Here is a 21,517-nt window from a genome sequence, read left to right on the forward strand (position 1 = left end):
TTGTAAAGGTGGATGAAGCAGACGAGGAAGGAGCTCATATTCACACATGAACATCCCTGGCCTGTTTCCAAGTGTAAACACACCCTTGGCAGACCCTTTCACACCCCACCATCCTGTGTCCTTCACCTTTTTCAAGAGTTCAGTGCCTTCAGCAGGAGGTTTGGGTAAAGCACAGGCTGAGGGAATAGGCCTTCTTTCCCAATGGTCTTTATTTAAATCAGAGTCACTCTGGATGGATCCATGAGAAAGTGGAAACGCAGCCCCACAAGTAGCACCACCCTGACTGCTTTGGCACAGACTTCAGTAGCAGAGTCAGTTAGCTGTGCTATGACGTTTTTCCTTCCAGTTAAAGAAGTACTGTCTTAGCTGGGAGGGTACAAACAGCTGCGTGTAATGTGCTCCAGAAATAAGCCTGCCTTTCCTTGACCATCTTTTTACTTGCCTAGCTTCACATTCACAAAGCATGAAAATGCATCCGTTTAGCAAAGTAAAGGACTGCCTTTAAGCGTGGCAGACACATTTTGCCAGCAAGCTTTCTTTTTCCTCCCATAAAAACAATGTTTTTGTATTCCAAGACAGAATAATGTCCCCACTTACCCTTGAATCTAAAAGTCCTGTGATCCAGTTCCCTCAAAGGGCCCGAGCAGTCATCTTACCATCTCTCTTTTCCTATTACTTTCACATTGTAAATTCCACTTTGGGGATTTTTAACCTTCGTAACAAAATATTGTTTCAGTGTTACAGTGCTGAAAACACAGCAGAATTGCTGAGTGCTGCAGGAATTGTAATGCATTCCTCGGCACTCACGGCTCTCTTTCATGAAGTGTGCTTTAAAGGATGAAATTCTCTCAGATTAAATGCAAGCTGAATGGTAAAGGCAGCGCACAGCTCCATCCTTAGACTTGGGAATGTCTCTTGTAACTTTCCACGTGGAATTAATAGAAGTGCCATTTTAACTGCACGGGCCCTGTATCAGTAATCTATCCGCGGGAGTCTCCATGCAAAGCAACAAATGAAGAAAACCTCATCCACACATCTGAGTAAGCCGTGGTTAGTCACCAGTGTGATTTCTAGAGAACTATTTTAAGAAAAAACTGCATTTTATTAGGCTGAGTAAACATATGAGCTCAACATTACTCCCTGCTTCTCCCTAAGCACAGGGCTCTTTTTAATCAGCTCTGTTTGTAGACCAGAGGGCATCATTTTTTCCCTGTAGCATCAGAAATAAGGCCGGTCCTGCTGCCTCAACCAACAGATGAGCTCCCTGGGGACACAAATCTGCCTGCACAGGCACAAGTACAGGATCAAACCTTAGCTTAAATTTAATAAGTAAATAATACAGGCTTATGAGTTCCCTCTTGATAGTTAGAACTAACTGGATCTTTGGTTACATCTGAAAACAGATTAGCCAAATAATATGTCTGGGTAATTAACATTTCCCCGCAAATACCAAAACTCAAGCAGAACAGCAGTTGAGCATTTTGGAAAACTTGAATGGAAAGTTGATTATTCCAAAAGCGACTGTCATCATGAGGAAGCACTATTTCTGAGATGGGAAATGGATGGATGAAGACTCATCTTGGTCAGGAAATACAGTTCTATGGATAGCTGGAGGCTTTGCAGGTGCTGCATGATTTTGTACGTATTTGTTTTGGCAGAAAACTAATTATCATCCAAAGATTATGGTTCCAGATCTGGCATGAAATGTTAGCATTTTTTGTTTTTTAAATAGCAGTGTTAATATTGTGTTTGGTTTTTTTTCCTTCAAAAACCTCTAAATCTAAATGAAGCTTTCTACCAAAACACCTCTAAAATAGAATTAAAGTGAAATTAATGCCGTTAGGCCTAGGAGACAAAAGCCTTCCGTAAAACTGTCCATCCTCAATTCTTAAAGAGCACCAACGTATTCCTGTTGGGTCTTATCACAACTTTTTTATTCACATGCACAGTCAGACCTGTCTGAGGCCTAGTCTAATCACTGCATTACCTACATCCCTAATTGCCTGTTGCATTAATGTATGTTTACAAAGAGTCTATACTTCCCATTAACTTGCCAAAACAAGCTATGTGAATGTAAAAACCAGTCAGTAGGAGAGCTTGTCTGAACAGTTGCCCTAAGAAATCCAATACAAAAATAGAGCCAGAATGTAGATTTTGAGCCAGGGAACATCTACAAATCAACTACATTGAACTTCTTCCTAATGGGAGCTTTTATTTGCCTGCTTCTCTCGGAAAAGCATGATTCTCAGTTTAAAAGATGGAGGGACACTTCACTATTCTGCTAATGTGTACCCCTGAGAGTGGTCTTGTGGAATTGAAACCAGCAGGGCTTCATCACAACCAGTTTTTCCTCCCACTGGGAAATGCCAATTTGCCAAAACTGAAACTGTTGACAGAGTAGAGTCTTTTCTGAGAAACGTCTCAAATGAAGAAATGAAATATTTTAAGAGAAGCAATGTCATTAAAACATCTGATTTCAACATATTCCAAATGAAGACTGTTTTTCTCCCCTTTCTCCTACCTTCTACCTAGAAATTTAATATTTCTATTATTTCCTCCTTCTTGTGAGATGGAAGTCCTCAAAAGAATTAAAACAGATAGTCTGGACTTAACCAAACTGATTTATTGTTTGTAAGCCTTCAGGATTTCATGTCATCCACAACAGCAAGACTGTTCTCTGTTCCACCAAGGTGCCCCAGCGCTTCATCTTTGTTCCTTCTTGTCCTCCAAACCTGCCCTAAATTTAGGCTTCTGTCTTTGAGATGAGAAAGTATCACCAACGTAGGAAACAAGCGTGCATTTGCTGAAGTGTTCTTCATGTTGGAACCTCAATAAAATGAGAAGACCAGACAGATTGAGATGAACAAAGCAAGAATCTGCTTCGGGTATTTGGCAGGAGCAAGCTACCGAAGCACTGAGATGCCAAGTTTCACCACGAGCTTTTTGTTAATGAGAACACATGCTCAAATTGGATCACAGGTTCCCAAAGATCACCTTAGCAAATACACGTACTTCTCCACCAGAAGAGCTTATCACACAATAATTTAGACAGATTTTTTTCTCCACAAACATGTAGTTCAGCACTCCAGAATGCACGGTTGTTGTGTCACCAGTGGTGTGACACATCAGCTCTTTGGCCTTGCTGGTCATCACATGCAGAAATTACATCACTCTGTCTAAAGTGAGTAGATGTCATGGGGATGGCACTGGCAAAATTCTTGCTAAGAGCTTTGGACAAGTATCCTATTTCACAGTTCCCTTGAAAATGCTGATAGTTTATTACTAACTGGTACATGCTGTGCTTCCTCTCCTCTCTAAAGTGGAATATCCCCAGAAGTGTTAGTTTGGCTCTTTTTAATAAGATTTTGTAAGCAAGAATGACTTCAAAAGCTGGGAGTACCCCTTCCCAGTCAGCTTTGCTGTTCAAGGGCAGCCAGCACCAAGCCTGTTCCACTGAAGCAAGCAGAAATGCTGTTCAGAACACAACTGGCAGAAAACTCCAGAGCTGATGCGAGTGAGGGCAGGACTGAGTCATGAAAGCATCATTAAAAATAAAACTGCTGATCTTATATTCTGCCTTCTATTGCTAACTCAGTAGGGTCTGTAGAAAGATGGAGCTTTGCAACTGCATTCAGTTTGTGATCACGAACACCAGCGGCAAGCAGAAAATTCAGCGCTGTGATCCAAAACTACAGCTGATGCAAATCAGCACCATTCCACTGCACTTACTGCAGCCCTGTGATTTTATGCTAGTGGAAACTTAGGTCATCTGTGTAACTCCATAACTTAAGAAACAAACAGAGCAAACAAACAAAAACCAAAACAAAGTCACTTGGAAACTAAATAAGCCTGTATTTCAGATACAGGAAAAGAATACAAAACTGAAGAATAGCGTAATGGACTTCTGTGTGCTGGTTTATGGAAAGGCTCAGACCAGGAGTTAAAAAGTCACAATCAGGCTAGCTGCAAAGCTGCTTTCTCTACCCATATCACCAGTAGTTCATGGTTGGAATCAAGGCCAGCTTGTGATTTCACTTTTTTTTTTATTTTTAAATTGGTTTCACAACTTCAGTTTCACATTGCCCAGAATCACTACCCAAAACTTGCTTAAACCCTGTTGAAGCACTGTGACCTCAAAAGAAAAAAAAGTAGCATCTACTTTTGTTATTATTTGCATTACAGTACCAAGGAGTAGTTTTATTTTTACTGTTTTAAGACTGGATATCTACTGGTGAGGCACTCCAAGCCACATCATAAAGTTTCCATTTAAAGCCCTGAGTCTGTAAAGTTAGGCATTTTCTCACACTGTGAGTCAGTGACATCTGGACATGCTTTAGCCCTTAGTCCATACAGTTAGAGCAGAAAAGGAGATCATCATAAGCAAGGATCACAGACAACAAACAGACACAAAAGGTAGGAGACATAAGCAGCCATTGTAAAGATGCATGCAACACCAAGAAACAAATTCTCCATCAAAGCTGTATTTGAGCTGTGTTTGTCACACGTCCTTATCTTCACACATCTCAATCTCACTTCTTAGAAAACTCACTGGGAAGCACCCACTTGTGGGCAGCCTGCACAAAAGCTGCAGTGTCACTGTGTGTGTTGATAACCACATTACTGAGCAGAGCCCAGGAAGGAGAACGCAGTCGGTGCTACCAATTTTATGTCACCTTGCAGAAATGGTTGGGCTCAGAGCACTAGAAAACAACTCACAGCTGTATCTACAAACCTAGTGCATTAGAAGTGTCTCTATAGGCATCCTCTCCTGTCAAGGCTTGTTAGCTTTGATCAAAAGCTTTCCAGCCGTTTGGTGATGACAGAAAATACTTCACCACAACATTTTACAGTGGCCTGGTGGCTATTCACTGTCCAGCTTGAAGTGTTACGGTTTGTTGATCGTAAGACCTATAGCAACTCACAGAAACAAACACTAGTAAGTGCAAGCATACTTAGCACATGTGAGAATGAAGACACAAACAGCTGGAAACGTTTGGGTATCATCATGTATAGCAAGTAAGTAAGTTAAAGCTATTGCTTACTGAAAATACCAGACAATAGTGAGTGATATGACAGGTGCTATTTACAGGAAGTGCATTATCAGTTGCTGAAAATCCTGATACAGCCAGGAGAGGAAACCACTGTGTTTTCAACAGAAAGAACAGAGCTTACGCCTGCTTCCCAGTTTGTTCAGATACCCATTTGAAATACAACATTCTTGCTGTCCCATGTAGCCATATAACCGTTCCCCTGCCCCAGAAAGCTTAAATAGACACACCTGGCTTCCTAAACGGGTGAAGCAAAACAGAAAGATCTGAAAAGTAACACATTGTCTTGAATGAATCACAGAATGGCCTGAGTTGAAAAGGACCACAATGATCGCCTAGTTTCAACACCCTGCTGTGTGCAGGTCGCCAACCAGCAGACCAGGCTGCCCAGAGCCACGTCCAGCCTGGCCTTGAATGCCTCCAGGGATGGGGCATCCACAGCCTCCTTGGGCAACTTGTTCCACTGGTACATCGGCCTCCCTCTGAGTGAAAACCTTCTTCCCAATATCTAATTTAAATCTCCTCTGTCTCAGTTTAAGACCATTCCCCCTTGTCCTATCACTATCCACCACCAGATTGAAAGCATGACTATAACATCTTACCACACATCCCTTCTGTTCCTCACCTCTGAAGAGCACTCATCTATTTTAAAAGCAATCAGGTGATTCTGGGGCAAGTTGTTCAGCATACTTGTGCTTTGGTTTTCTTACCTGTGAAACTCAGCAAAGCACATTTCCCATCATTCTGTACATCGAGTGCTGCAGTTCTTGAGAAGAGGCTGCATTCTGCCTCCACAGTACTGCTGAAATCCAGAGGAATTCAGCTGGCTTCTGTAGGCTTACTTGTCCTATGTAATCTTTAAGCAATGTAAACTACAGTTTTGTGTGCCTGCAGGAAACACAAGAACTGTTTTGTTACTGCTTTGGTTAGGAATGTTCTCTGTTGTAACCTAACTTCAATTTTAATTCCGGAAGAAATAGAATGTTATTTTTTTTCCTTATGTTTAAGGAAGAGGGTTTTAATAGTGAACCACAGGGCTCAATATTTTGCAAAGTACTTGCACATTCAGCTCTTTTTCTTGGTCAGAAGCATGCAGTTGGCATGGAAAAGGCTCAAGTAATTGCTTTGGAAGAGTGTGGTCTACGGCAAGAACAGAACAAACTTTCTGTTCAGTTGCCTTTGTTTTCCAGTACTGAAAGCTTAAAGTAGGCCCATTACATGTTTCACCAGAGCCAAACCTGGTCCCTGTTAGTTGCTCTGCATGGATTAAGTGGTTAACAATGTTTTGAGAATGTTGGGCTGGATAGTTTGTGGGAACACCATCTGTTTCCTTTAACACGTAAACAAGGAAAATTGCTGGTTTGAAATGCAGGATTATTTAAACTCAGATAACCACAGGCATTCTTAAAATAGAGGAGGTAAGACAAAAAGGAATTGTCTTATGGTCTGAAGTTCAGTGACATTTGTTGGGAAACAAATCCCTAAATGCCAGGCAGGGCTGCTAGTACTTTTTCACAAGTGAGAGAAAGGGCACCTTTCCTTTTGCAGCCACAGCCTTCCTTCTGAAGTCCATCTTCAAAACTAAAGTGCCATCAAACATGCAAAACCATGCTATCTAGTTCAGCAATGCCCTGAAAGGCTTGAGCATCCCATTCAGAAGCAGCAAGTTCATTTAACGTATTTATGGGTGAACAGCCCCAAATCAAAAGTTGCTTCTGCAGATACTGGGTTTGATGGCTTTCTCAGTTCATCCACCCTGCTACCTCCCTCTTCCTCCTTCAGAAGAAGCAGTACAGCCCCATGTCCCAGCTTCCCATACGAGATACTGGTGTTTCAGGTAACATGAGATTTGCAGGGAATGTTCCACGTTTTCATTTCATCAGGCAGCATGGGCATTCTTTTGAGCACTGGAACAGGCTCCCCAGGGAGGCGGTTGAGTCACCATCCCTGAATGTGTTTAAAATCTGTTTGGATGTGGTGCTCAGGGACATGATTTAGCGGAGGGTTGTTAGAGTTAGGGTAGTATGGTTAGGTTGTGGTTGGACTTGAGGATCTTGAAGGTCTTTTCCAACCTGAGCAATTCTGTCATTCGATGATTCTTTTACTTAGTGTAACAAAACATTAGCTCAAGGTATGTTTTGGTGATGAGCAGCTTCTGTTCTGATCTGACTGGGAACAAGCAGTCCAACAGAAGGCAAGTTTAACCTAGTTAAAAGTGTTGGGAGGGAAGAGGAGCGGGGGTACAACAGGAAATGTTCTTGTACTCAGCGCAGAACATATCAGCATTTGTGGGGAATTTTATGATGAAATCACTCAGAACATGTTGTTACTGGATCATAATCCTCACACAGGAAAATACACCTGAGTCACTAGGAGAACAGAGTTGTCTTTCATATTATCAACAGACCTTGGCTGTTGCTGGGTGTTGCTGTTTTTTTTTTACAACTGTATTTTGTGTCTTTGCTATTTCAAAAGCCTAAAAATGAGCAGACATAAAAGCCTCAGGCAATTTTATTTGGAAAATAAATGCCACCTTAAGTACAGTGCACTGCTAAGCGCAGCTCTACAGACAGCTCAGGTCTTGTGTTCACAGTCACCCACGTAGGCAGGCTGTGCTCACGAATACCCCAGATGAGGTGTGTCATGTTTATAACTCTCACTGCTGTTGTCACCCAGAAACACCCAGAGCATGGGCTTGTTTCACTCAAATAAAGGGGTGGCCCTGGGGCACTACTGTGTCAGCTTAGTCAAGTCTGAGCAAATGCAAAAGTGTCAAAAATCTAAGTGAAATTGGTGTTCATCTGACCACTCTAGCTTTAGTGTGGTTATTTAGGCTTCCATGATCAAAGAATCATAGAATCGTTTGAGCTAAGGGACATTTAAAGGCCATCTAGTCCAACTCCCCTGCAATGAACACGGACCCTACAGCTCCATCAGGTCTGTCCAGCCTGACCTTAAGTGCTTCCAGGAACGGGGCATCCACCACCTCTCTGGGCAACCTGTGCCAGTGCCTCACCACCCTTACTACAAACAGCTTATTCCTTAAATTCAACCTAGATCTTCCCTTTGTTTGTATGTTTGAAACCATTTCCCCTCATCCTGTCACCACAGACCCTGCTGAAGAGTCTGTCCCCTTCTTTCTTACAGCCCCCTTTTAGATACTGAAAGGCCGCTCTCAGGCTGTTTTAGCACAGTAAATGAAAGCAGCAGCCTTGTATCCGTTGAAGCCTTTCATACAGCATCTGGTACATCGGCCTTCTCTGAGAAATGGGATCATCTCCAAGGACTATCAACAAGAATAACAGCAGCTGCATGGTAATACTGCTGTGCAAATGTTGAACAACTTGAGGTGCCATAAAGCTTCTACAGAGGTGCTGCGCATTGCTTCCTGCTTTAAGAGTTCAGTGGCTTATTACTGAAGTAAGGCCACGGCTGTAATTTTGAAACCCTCGGATCTTTGCAGTATACTTTGCTTAAAGCCAAGTCCTTCTGTTCCTAACTTGGGTGGAAAGTGTTTGACTGGCAGCACCCAACTGAAGGAAAAAGGGATGCAAGCTGTGCTGGTCTGATCTCTGGCCCTCACAGGCCAGAAATATCATGAGGAAGAGGTGTTGACATAAGCTAAAAGTTTTTCAGGCAAACAACATAATCCCAGGATTACATGAGGAGGGCCAGGGAGGGACAATTGATCCATTTTGGTAAAATTCCAGTACCACAAGGGAGAACTTGCTTTAAAGTTTTGTAGATCTCTTTACAGTGCAGTAGGTAAGTCTGAGAGGAAGAAATAAACTCAATAAATTCAATGCATTTATAGGTTCTTGTTAAACTCCATCAATCCTGCACTCACTCCAGCAGGACTCCTCTCAGGGACGCTCCTACTCAGCACTGAGGTCATCCTATTGCTTCAGTTCTGTCTTCTCTGTCCTCTGATGCTAATTCAAGGAGAAGCAGCTCCAGTGAAGGGCTGTGTTTCCTCACCTGCCACAGCTGTCCTTCCCCCCTCACCTACCACAACCTCACAGTCAGTGCAGCGCTGGCACTGCAGGGAAGAACGTTGCCTTGGGCTACTCCCAATTGAATGGGACCCATATTCCAAACAGGTAACGACAGTCACCCTAAGGGGAAAAAAATCCAGTGACTGTTTCATGGTACAGTGCCAAAAACTACACAGCAATATTTGCAGAGCAAGTGAAAAGAGGAAAAGCCTGCGTTGTTAAGGTAGCAAAGATACTCGCATTGAAATTTTGCCAGGATGCTAAGATCTCTTGTAGCAAAAACTGCTATGAGCGCGTGGTCAGAAACTCAGTTTCACATCTTGCATACGTTTCTAAAGATAGTTAAGTAGCTCTGGTAAAGAATTCTCCCCAGCTGAGCACAAAACCGCATCTTGTATGGCCCTGTGTAATTTGTCATTTTATGCCCCCAGGTTATGGCATTTATATTTTTTCTTGTTGGAGCTAAATAGCACTGGCAGAGGTTAAGATGTCAGCATTTCCACTATAAAACCAGCTCTTTCTGGAGGTTAGGTAACATCTTTTTTTTATATATATACCACATTATACTGAAATTCTGCCACGCAGATGCTGTCCAAAACATAAGGCATTTATTTTTGACCAAATTTTATTTGAAGTCATTATGGGAGCTAATGGTCTATAGAATGACAAAAACGTAAATTCTCAGCTTTTTTTCAAAGGCTGTTCTTACATTGTATGCTTCAAGAATGACTTAACATTTCCTCTCAGCCACTAATAAAGACAAACCAAATGGAGACAGCATAAATGAATGTCTCACTTTGGTAAGCTAAAGCATAGCCTTTCTACATAGAGAACTTTCAAAGCCATTGCTCACACTCTGTCATACGGGATGTTCTCCTGTGGGGCACAGTAATGCAAGATATTCTGCTGGAGTTGGTGGGAAGCACTTCCATGAGCAAAGGAGGAATGCTTCCAGAGCCTGATTTGTTACTTTGAGCCTCTGTCAGCATGGAAGGGCACCTCAGTGGGATTAGCAAGGTGTACCAAGTGCTGATCCCAGTGAGTGGGTGCTGCGACCATCACATTGTGTGGTCTGTGCTAAAGGGCAGTCAGTGAGACAAAGGGACAAAGTTCCCTTAGATCTGGTGGAGAATCTATGCTTGACAAATAGGAGATAAGCAAGCAGCCACGTCAGAACTGGCCTGAAAGTAAAAAACAGTACAGGTGTAGCTTTTTGCAGTGTTCAGCTATCAGACATACATGTAGACTGGTGTTGCTAACACTGACATCTACAATGTGAATGTTAATAGTGCTAGAATGTTTACACTGAGAACCCTTTGCAGTTACAGACAGAACATGCCAACATCTTCAAAGGCTTATGTTTCCTCCTCTTCTTCTATCTCACAGGTAGTGACTCCAGTCAGGTCAGGGCAAGGTTATGTTTATGAATTCCCTTCCAAATACCAGAAGGATACGTACGATATCCCTCCTGTTCGCTCTCTCCAAGGGGTAAGTACCAATAAAGCACACTGAAAGGGCACAAAAGATGATTATTTTCTACCAGAAGTTTATGAGCAGAGCTATCTCTGAGAGAAAACAAGTTTTAATTAGGTTCACTAGCTTTTTCACAGATTGCAGAAAGTGTTTCAGAGTCGTATTTGATGTTGAGTAAGGTCTGGCAGCACACCAAACACAAAAATCCCATTTGTTTTCAGTGTTCTGATCAAACAGAATATCTAAACAGAATAAACTTAATGCCTGGGAACATTTTTTCCCCTTACTTTGTTGTTGCATAGTTGACAGTAATTCACTCAGTAAGGGTAAAATTATCTCCTGGATGAACAGCTACCATGCAGGGAATTGTTTTCATCATATGTCTGCTGCACCATGTCACTGAACTTGAAATACATCTTCATTCTGGGGAACACCTTTCGTACATGGCCCCCAAGACCATGGACATCCCAAGTAAATGCGTGGAGGATCTGTAACTCAACAGCTCCACATCTCTCTGTGGCTCTTTTGACAGCGCGGCTCCTCTAGGGAACATCGCTGATGCCCAGTAGTACATAACAGACAGGCACTGAGTGGCTGGAACTTCTGAGAAATCTTGAGTGAAAGACATTCAGGTGTTGGTTAGCCTTGGACCACACCGAGAACCCACTGTAATGCAGAACATGCCACCAAGTGGGATACTTGAAACAGCTAGCAGCTGTACTCCCTGCTATTAGGAGCACCCACACCTGATGAAGCAGATAAGTGGTCCTAGCATGAGCAGCCCTACTCAGAGTTTAATAGCATGTATTACTACAAGCTTATTCCTCCATCCCTCTGATCTCTATCAGTCTCATCAGTTCTAGTCACACAAACATACTGATCCCCTTTTTACCCCAACAGACATCTGTAATAAACTGACCTTGATTTAACCTTTGGGATGGAAGTCAGTTGTGACTTCATCTCTCCAGCCTGCCATTCACTCAGTTGCAGAGTGTATTTCCTAACTGTACAATTTATTTTTCTTCAGATATATGACATCCCCCACACATCAGCGAAGGGGACTGCACATCCAGTTCCCACCGGAGATGCAAAAGCTTTAGGAGTCTACGATGTGCCACCTGCCAAAGGAGTAAGTGTCATAAGTTTCCACAAGATCCTGTATTTTCTTGAGTGACCAAAGTTTATGTATGATCCCCAAGGAAAATGAGATTCAGAACTTTAAAGATTTCCTTAAGCTTTTAAGGTGCTCGTTAAAACTGATATAGCGAAGCACTGTATCAAAACTTCTAGTGTTATGTAATGTGATTTGGTCATTAGACCTAGATTATCTTTGTGGCAGCATCCTGCCTTCTTGGATTTTGCTGCTTGTGAGAACGTGCATCAAAAAAAAACCAACCCTAAAATGTGAAGTATTAAAGCTGGTGCTCCTTCAAACTTGAGATAAGTGTCTGACTCCATGGAATTCAAGGGCAGATCTTCCATCCAGGCATTTTATTTGGCACATGGAAAATGTAAAATTGTTTTGCTATTCTAGCCAGAGTTTTCATGGTTTGCTTCTTGTGTTTCAGATGTATGCTGCACCCCCGTCTGCATGCCGAGATGACGTAGGCCTGAGGGATAATTTGCAGGAGTTTTCATCTCCAGTGGGGAACAGTGCAAGACAAGAAGGAGTGTATGATATTCCTCCTCCTATCACCAAAACAACTGGGAAAGAACTGATCAAGAAATACACTTCTGAGGGCCTTGTATTGACTGATGGAGCGCCACACAAACAGAGTGTTTATGACATCCCCGTAAACCATCAAAACCATTTTCTTGGACAGCAAATTGCACCTCAGAAAGATGTTTATGATACCCCCAGGGGAATTGCTTTCCCAGGACAACAGACAGGACTCAATGAAAGTCTAGCCTCAGAGGGAAGAGAAGGTGTATATGATGTGCCACCACCAATGCTCCAAGACACTAAAGGCTTACAAGATGTGACTGATGGGATGAATAGGTTGTCTTTCTCTAGCACGGGAAGCACAAGGAGTAACATGTCCACATCTTCAACAACATCAAAGGATTCTTCTTTCTCAGCAACAACTGCACAGGACAAAAGACTAATCCTTGATCCAGACACTGCTATAGAGAGGCTTTATCATCTTCAGCAGATGGTGGAGACAGCAGTCAATAACCTCATGGCCTTCACTACAGCAGACTGGCGGTCTTACGGCTACATGGAGAAACACATCAATGAAATTCACGCTGCCGTGGATAAGGTAGAGCAGTCACTGCTGGAATACCTTCAGTTTGCAAAAGGATCAGCAGCCAACGCTTCCTTTCTCTCCGAGATCAGCCTCCATAACAAAATGAGAAGGGAGGTGCAAAGGCTGGAGGACTCTCACCAGATCCTTACCCAAACCAGCCATGACCTGAACAGCTACAACTGGTCCTTGAACGTTCTCGCTGTCAACAGACTGCAGAACAAGTGTGATGACCTGGATCGGTTTGTTATGGTGGCAAAGACAGTGCCAGACGACGCCAAGCAACTGACCACCACCATCAGCGTCAATGCAGAGCTCCTGTTCAAACAGGGGTCAGGCAGCTCACGTTTCAGGAGCGTCCCAGAGAATATGAATGCTCCTGAGTATGCGTACAACAGTCCTCACGTGCAGCGTCGTGGAGAAAAAACACAGAGTCACTTCAGTTCTCTTCCTCCTCTCCTGAGTAAAGGTCAACAACCTCACAATATCGCTAACGAGAGCTCAGAAAAGAGCTGGATGGATGACTACGATTATGTTCACTTGCAGGTAGGCAAAGCCAACAACTTATTCTGTGCAAGACCAAGTAAGAGCTGTTTGCAGGAAAACTGCAATCAAATTGTCACACTAAGACACACTCAAGAGTAAGATCACCTGGGTGATTACTTGCTCTCAAATAGATCTGTTGCATAGACAATAGCAATAGCCTTTTGCCCTTGCCCCACTCTCCTTCTTATTCCTCTGAGTTCTCAGGGGTGTACTCCCAGTGAAAAAGCCCTCGCAGAGAAGCCTGCTGTTTGGCCTACAGGTTGTCTTTTAGCTAAGGAATTGTTTTTATTTAACACTGTCTTTTTACATTATGCAAAACAGGGGAAAGAAGAATTTGAAAGGCAACAGAAGGAACTACTAGAAAAAGAAAATATCATCAAGCAGAGCAAAATGGAGCTAGAACACCATCAGGTATGTTTGCTCAGGTGCAATAATCACATGGAAATGTAATGTTCCTTGCACGTAAGGAGTACTGGTCAAATAAAGCAGGAGGGGCCCTTTCCTTAGCAGCATGTGACTGTTAACAGCGTGGCTGTGAGGTATGTATGAGTGCCAGAACAAACAGTTGGGAAGTCCCAGGTGCCATATTGTGAAGATGGAAGGTATCGGGTCTTGGCTAACAAGTAGCCCTGGGTTAGTTTTTTTCCAAGCGAGATTTGTGCCCATCAGTCTCCAAAAGTAAGGGAGTTAGAAATGCAAAGAACAAAAATGTGCAGTGCCACACACACGGCAGAAAATTCTACATGGAAGAAACAAAAGAGCTGAGAACACGGCCATTCCCCCCACTTTTGATGGAGAGGACAGTGACTACATGTTCTACTTTTCCCACCTTCTGAGCATATTAAACTTCAGCTTCATCATCACTTTAAGCATTCTGTCTTTAATTTCCCATTTGTTTTTGTTTCCATTAAAAGTAATTAGGAGCTGAGAGTTGAAGGTTTGTCATCTCAAAATCCCACAGAGATGGCTGGCTTTTAAACGTTGCGTAGGTGTCAGTGCCGCTCAGATCCAGCTCTCACTTCTGATTGCAGCATACTCCACATGAGCAGCAGCCTGTAAATTCAGTAGGCTTCTGAACACAGATGAAGTGGTGTAGATGTCTTTATCTTCTGACCTCTGCCTGGACTTCTGTTAATGAAAGCACCCCTCGCTCTTCAGTATGTTTTAATAGACATACGATAGTTTTCTTTGAGCGTAAGATACCCTAGGGCACCCACTGCTGTTCTGAGGCAGATGTAATTGCAATACGTAACATCTTACAGGAACAGGCTTTAAAGAGACACTTCTTATTCACCTTTCAGATCAATCAGTTCCAGCGGCTGGAACAGGAGATCACAAAGCCTGTGGAGAACGACATTTCCAAATGGAAGCCACCGCAGGCCCTGCAGACTGCCAACAGCACTATTGCCTCCCACGACAGACAACCGCTTTTGTTCTATTCTGACCAATACGAGACTCATTTCAATTCCCTCCTCAACACCATCGATGCCTTTTTCAGTTGCGTCAGCGCTTCGCAGCCCCCCCGGATCTTCGTTGCTCACAGCAAACTTGTCATTTTGAGCGCCCACAAACTGGTGTTCATCGGGGACACGCTCACGAGGCAGCTGACATCCCAGGACATACGCAACAAGGTGCGCAACTCCAGCGACCAGCTGTGCGAACTGCTGAAGAGCATCGTGACGGCTACCAAGATGGCGGCCTTGCATTACCCACACACAGCAGCACTGCAGGAGATGGTGAACCGAGTGACAGAGCTGTCCTACCACGCACAGCTGTTCAAACTCTCGCTCGTCCAGATGGCATCTTTATGAAACAAAGCTGAACCCAACCCCGCGAACGGCAAGCTATCAAAGAAACTGGAGTGTTTTTATGTGGACATCCCCATTTACGTTGTGTAGATATGTTATATGAAATGCTTTAAATACGTTCTTATGAGTTAGAGAATCTAATGAAATCAGGGATCTGGGAAAATATCTGGCTCTGTATTATGCTCCTACCATACAGTTAGCTATGTATACCCTTCATATATGTATATGTTGCTACACTCTTCAAAACATCATTAAGCACCTTAAAAAGTATGCGTCGGGTAAGCAGTGCATATCTTTTGTATATACTGCTATTTCTTCAGTATATTTAACTGCTGCACTCATCTAGATTCATTCCATCTTAATTTTGGCACATGGACTCGGTTGTGAAACCTGCTTGTAGCAATCCATGAATCATAATGGTTCTCATAGAACCCCTTTCCCTTGTTAGAAATTACTAGGTTAATTTCATTAACTCTTCTTGCTGTTATTTTGTTATATATAGAGGATACAATCATTCTGAGTAGTATACGTGTACAGCTGCAGCAAGCAGCAGTCAAAGCATATGGTATATGGGAGAAAAGCATTTCAAGGCCATACAAGGCCATGTAAGAAGCAGAACCTTCTAAAAAGGAAGGAATTGTATATTTTTGTTATCTCATGGCATTTAAACTTTGCTGTTTCTAATAATCATACAAGATAAGTTTTCAAAACTCGGAGTCTTAGCAACATGAACTTACATTTTTACCTTATATATCCTTGCATTGGCAATTACATGTAGCCATTGTGCTCATTGTGGACTCAGTTATCCTGAGAAAATTACTTGGGCTCATCTTTGAGGTGGCAGATGTGCAGCATCTTAAAATATCAATCCCTCCAAAAGCATTAGAGTAAGGATTGTCATTCATATGGGAAGAAAATAACTGAATTTGAGATACTAAATAATTAAACATCTGTATAGAGCAAACTGAGTTTAATGAAGGAAAAAAAGAGAGTACAGTTTCTAAGACATTCTTGCTAATTAATTGCATCCACTGCAGATTTGTCTGCTATTCAAATACTGGGCTTTCTTCCCCCAAAACTTGTTCCAGAGCTACTGTTCTCCTGCACTACACTGTTGCCAGAAATTACCTCCTGTCTTAATGAGGCCACTCCATCAGTAGGGTACACAATCCCAACTTGTAACTTTTAACTTGGACCCTTAAAAAACCATTCAGAGTTACAGGCTCCTTTAGAAATTCTATATATGCTGGCTGCTCCAAAACATGCATCACCCTGTTTTTCTTGCTTTCCTTTTTGAATTCCCTAAAACTAAGTCCCGGAACACCAGCTGTCCTTGGTCCTCAAAGTAGAAGAAGCCACTCTTCCATGCAGGTAATCAGAACAGACTAGCTTAGATCAATGCCAGGTGATTCTGGCACCTTGGAAGGAGAAGCACGACTGACTTGTGATAGGTCAGGGTAGTCCTGCATTGATGCATTCAGACTGCACAAGAGCACCAAGAGAACAGGCACTTCTGTCTAACTTTGCAACTTCCTTCTCCGCATCTAAACATGTGCCTTACTGCAAGTGGGATTTGTTGCCTTGAAACAAAACCATTCCAGCAGTGTGTGATATTTTACTGCCTTGATGTGTTGCCTCAGAGAGAAGACTGCTCTTAACTGCCATCCAATCCCTTCCCAAGTCTGCAGAAGGTCCCCAGCAAGGCCTGGAGATAGGAGGTACTACAGTCACAGCAGCACCAAAGTCAGCCCCCGTGCCACGTGCTGGCTGTCTTACTGTAACCAACAGCCAATTGCCAAAAACCATCTGCCTGAACCTACTTTGTACTTTTGCTGTTTGGGATTGCTTTGGTTTTCCTTGTTCATTTTTTCGTTGTATATTCTTAGAAACTGAGAAGGCGTTTTGAGGCATACCTGTTATGTCAGTAGTTTGTGCTTTCAAAAGGAGAACGTTAATATAAGCCTGTAGTACAGTTTGTTATTTCGTAGAGTCATTTTAAAATCATTACATGTCTAGGTTGGTTTGTTGTTGTTTTGGTGTTTTTTTTTTTTTTGTTTGTTTGTTTTTTTAAATAAAAAAAAACAACATTTGGTCTTTTTCTTGCTTTTACTTCTCCTAATGTGTGCTGAATTGAGCATGCCAGGCTCCAGACAGCACCTGAAACAACCATGTGGCTCTAAGGATGATGATCTTTTCCAAACCTTATTTCCCCATTTCCCTGCTGTTGAGGCATTGCCCTCCTATCAAACACCACAGCTGTGTGAGAAACAGCAATGAAGCTCATGACTGGCTGGGATTGGCTGCATGCTTGTGGCAAAGAGTTCATGCTAGGGAAAGTACCCATGAAAGCCTTGGGAGTGAAGCTCTGGTGTGGTTCCTGTCCCTGAAAAGGGTAAGCCAAGGAGCAGGGAGATGCTGCCTGGGAGTACTGTTTCGTTCTGCTAAATTTAAAAAACTAACAATAAAGGGGAAATCAGGCAGATCCTCTTCTCTCTCTCTCTCCTTGCTGAGCCTTGGCATCCCTGGGCTGTTGCTAACAAACTGCTGCTGTGTGGCAACCAAGTGATGGCCCATGAGAAAGAGCTGTCTGAAGGAGAAAGGTCACTCTTGAAAACAGCAGATTTCAAGGACATTTTCTGGTCCACCATAATAATAACCATACTTCATTAGGGCCCACAGGAACTACTTCACTGCACCTCATCCTGAACAATGCCCTGCTGCTGCCTCTGGGATTTCTCACTGCACAGCTGCTACATTTGTGCCTGCATTGTATGGCCGCAGCTTCAGCAAATCTTCCACCTGCCGTTCTAGCAAAGACAACACAGGAGATATGAGTCAAGCTCTCACACTTTCACCAGATCACACCCCAGCATCCTCACACTCAAGAGCATTCTCTGATCTGTTCATCTGGGATACATCCCTCCTACATCTCCTGCCAGCACACTTCAGAGCATTCCTGCACCAGAAGCACCATCCTTCTGCTTACAGCCAAGCCTCTGCAGTTGCTCTGTGCCTGTAACACTATAACATGATGGAAAGTACAGTGATAACAGTGGGGGTGGCACTCTGCGGTTGCAGTAAATGAGGACGAGCCCAAATGCAACAGCAACAGAAACAAATGAAGAAATCTTACCTTTGCAAGGTACTCCAGCAGGCAGGGATCTCCAGACGAGATACCCTCACCACCACTGCCAACCCCTAACTGAGATCTGAGAAGGGGTGGAGCCAGGATTTTCTGTTTACTCAGGTGATTGCTTGCACCTGAGCTCCACTGGGTTGGCCCTGCCTTCCCATCAGGTGTTCTATCACTGATTCCAGCTGTGACTTAGTGTTCCCACTACAGTGCCAGAGCCCATTCTGCCTCCAGGGGAGATTTAGACAGGATATAAGTTTTTTGGGGTTTTGTTTGTTGTTTTTTTGTTTTTGTTTTTTACAGAAAGGGTAGTGAGGGGCTGGAACAAGTTATCCAAAGAGATGGTGAAAGATCCTGTCCCTGCAGACGTCCAAGGTCAGGATGGATGGGGCTCTGAGCAACCTGATATGGCTGCAGTTCATAGAGTCATAGAAAGGCCTGGGTTGAAAAGGATCATCTAGTTTCAACCCCCCTGTAATGTGCAGGGTCACCAACCACTAGACCAGGCTGCCCAGAGGGCTCTGTTGTCCCCTGTTCATTGCAGGGAAGTTGGACTAGATGACCTTTAAGGGTCCCTTCCAACTTAAAAAATTCTCTGATCACACAATTCTCTCTGCTGAACCTCAAATGCAGGCTGCCTGCTCTACCTTAACCAGCACAGCTTGCTTGCTTTCCTCTGTCCCCTTGCATTCCTCCAAGCCCAGTCCTCCTAGCCAGCATTACCTTTAGAGGTATGTTCCTTCTATTACTGCCTCCATGACTTCCCAGAGGGCAGAGCCCAGCACTTGCAAAGCCCATGCACAAAGAACACTGCTGCAGCTGCTGCGAATCCAGCACATGTACCATCTCCCTGCCAAAGGTTTCTGAGCTCAAAGAGGGACCCTATTTCTTTCCCTGCAAGCAGCAACTTGATGTGTAGAGCTGACTGCAGCAAGCACAGAACAAGGGAAGACAACATGTCAGGAGATACACAAAGCTCAGCCTATTTATTTTTTTTAATTGCTCACTGCAATTTCTCTTAGTAACAAGAAACATGATTGGAGCTGTTTCTTTAATGCAGAAGCACAAAAGCAAGCAGCCATTCACAGCTCCCTGCTCAGCTGACTTTACCTTGTTCAGTCCCACAGCCAGCACTGCCTGAACCACTTGGGATTGGGAAGGCACACAAACAATGTCCCAGAAGCACCCAGTATTTGTGCAAGGCCAGAAGCAGCAAGCAGAAAAACCTGCAAGACATGGGATGAGGAGGAGAGGGGAAGAGAGCAAGAGCCTGCTCTGGTTCTAGAGTGTCTCACAGAATGGAATTGCAATACACATCAAAACTTTTTGTACAGGTATAAGGCTTTGGGGCACACCCCCATGCTGTGCCTCCAGCCTGGCTTTATTACCAGAGAGCTCAAAGATAAAAAGGCACAAGAGTGAGCAGCCATGAATAAGAAAAATGGACTTGTTTTTCCACCCTGCACTTTGATTTTAGGAAGGATGGTAGAAGCAGCCCACATAAAAGCCTTTTATCTCAGGAGGTGGAAACTGGTACCTGTAATTAACCTGCATTCCAGAAAGGGAGAACTCACTTGGCTTTTATCATGCTGTATGTCAAAGTTAATTTTTGATAAGGAACAAGCACATGGCACCGCAGTGCTTCACCTGCAGCTATTGTCACTGCTCACAATACACAGATCTACCTAAGGGATGAGCACAGCCCCACTGGCAGCTGGCATCACTTTTGTAGGAATTGCTGTAATGAGTCCCAGAGCTGTGAACACAGCCCTGCTGTGATCCATTAATGAGATAAGCACCCCCATCTCTCCCCCAGGTGTTGGTACCAGGCTGACCACCAGGTCCCATTGCCAAAACCTCTGCACAGTTACTTACAATAAGCTGCTTGAGGCTGTTTCTCAGTGTAAACATTACATTTGGTAGAAGGGATTTGTTATTACTCCTGTCTAACAGACAAAGGGCACAAAGGAAATGCAGGTTTCTCCAAACTCTTTGCAAGAAAACATTCCCTGCTTCTCCCCTAGCCTGAACCAACAGGATGACTCACCAGCCAGCACAGCTCCCACCGCCTCTTTATCTCACTGCTCTTCTCAAGGACTCCTGTCTTCAATGCAAACAAAACGTGACAAGGCTCTCTCCCCAAGCCTAATATTAAAATCCTCCCTGCAAGGTTAGCATTAAGTGAGCTAATCGTGAGCTTTTGTTTTACAGCTGGAGAGCAGCTGCTCAGTAATAAGCAGGATTTAGGGCAGACCTGATGGGCCAGCATTCCACCTCACAGCCCTGCAGTGAAACTGCGAGCAGTGGGAGAGATGCAACTGTGGGCTGTGTCTGAAGGTACCTGGATAGCAGACAGTTTGGTCCTACGATTAGGCCAGAAAATCAAAAAAGAAAAAAAAAAAAACAAAAAACAAAACAAGCTCATTCCTTCAAGCTGGTCTTCACAATGCAACACATTGCTCATAACCTTGAGAGGTAAAGTGCTGCTTCTATTTGTGGTGAATGGTAAGAAAAGCGGATACCTCTGGGTACTTTGATATCTCCTCCTTCAAGGCAGATGATCCATTTTTAAGGTCACCTTCCTTGACAAAACACAGCATTTGTCCTCTGCCACAAATAAAGCATGATCCTCCCTAGGCTTGGGGCTCTGCATGTGGCTCATGGCTTTTTGGGCACGAAGTATGCAACCAAATCAGAACGACCACTCCCTCATCCTTCCCAGCCAAGAGGATTGCTAAAAGCAGGCACAGCAAATGAAGAGGAACACAACTACATTGGCCCCAATGGGCACACGCACTAGTTCTCCTGCAGTGTGACCACTAGAGCAAAGCTTGAAGGCCCATGCCATCTAGTGGTGAAAAGTTGGGCCCAGAGCTCCCTCTCCATCCAACTCTAAAAACAAAATCTGCCAGGCTTTTGAACAAGAACCCGTCCTGCAACCAATTCACCTGTCTGAGAAGCCCAGCCAGGGATGAGCTCCGATATCCACACTGCTACTGCAGCATTTAGGGGAAATACAAGTACACCCTGGAACCAGAGATAAGGAAAAGGAAAATTAAGTCTGCTCTCTGTATCTGAATCCTTTGGGAACTGTAAGAACAAATGTTGCAGTGAATGTCATCGCTAGTAATTAAATGCTGCAACTGTTAAATAAACCTAACAGCTATCAAACCACAGCTCCCTGATACAGGACATGTCCTCTCCTCCTTCTGTTCAAGGACACTGTCAGAGCCCTGGTGGCAGTATGCATAAGCCATGCTAGTAGAGA

General features: G+C 43.6%; 1 protein-coding gene across 1 annotated transcript in view; it reads left to right on the plus strand.

Moving 5' to 3' along the window:
* Positions 1 to 15,457, plus strand: part of NEDD9 (neural precursor cell expressed, developmentally down-regulated 9) — a 34,216-nt gene extending 18,759 nt beyond the window's left edge. The window contains exons 3-7 of the mRNA XM_042869278.1: positions 10,430 to 10,531; positions 11,544 to 11,645; positions 12,085 to 13,308; positions 13,630 to 13,719; positions 14,610 to 15,457. Coding sequence (XP_042725212.1) covers positions 10,430 to 10,531; positions 11,544 to 11,645; positions 12,085 to 13,308; positions 13,630 to 13,719; positions 14,610 to 15,119 — 2,028 coding nt within the window. The 3' untranslated portion in view covers positions 15,120 to 15,457. The remainder of the gene's footprint in view (positions 1 to 10,429; positions 10,532 to 11,543; positions 11,646 to 12,084; positions 13,309 to 13,629; positions 13,720 to 14,609) is intronic.
* Positions 15,458 to 21,517: the final 6,060 nt, after the last annotated feature.

The sequence above is a fragment of the Lagopus leucura genome, unplaced genomic scaffold (genome assembly GCF_019238085.1).
Source record: "Lagopus leucura isolate 7727_CA_CO unplaced genomic scaffold, USGS_WTPT01 Super-Scaffold_100002, whole genome shotgun sequence".
In the NCBI taxonomy this organism is placed as follows: Eukaryota; Metazoa; Chordata; class Aves; order Galliformes; family Phasianidae; genus Lagopus; species Lagopus leucura.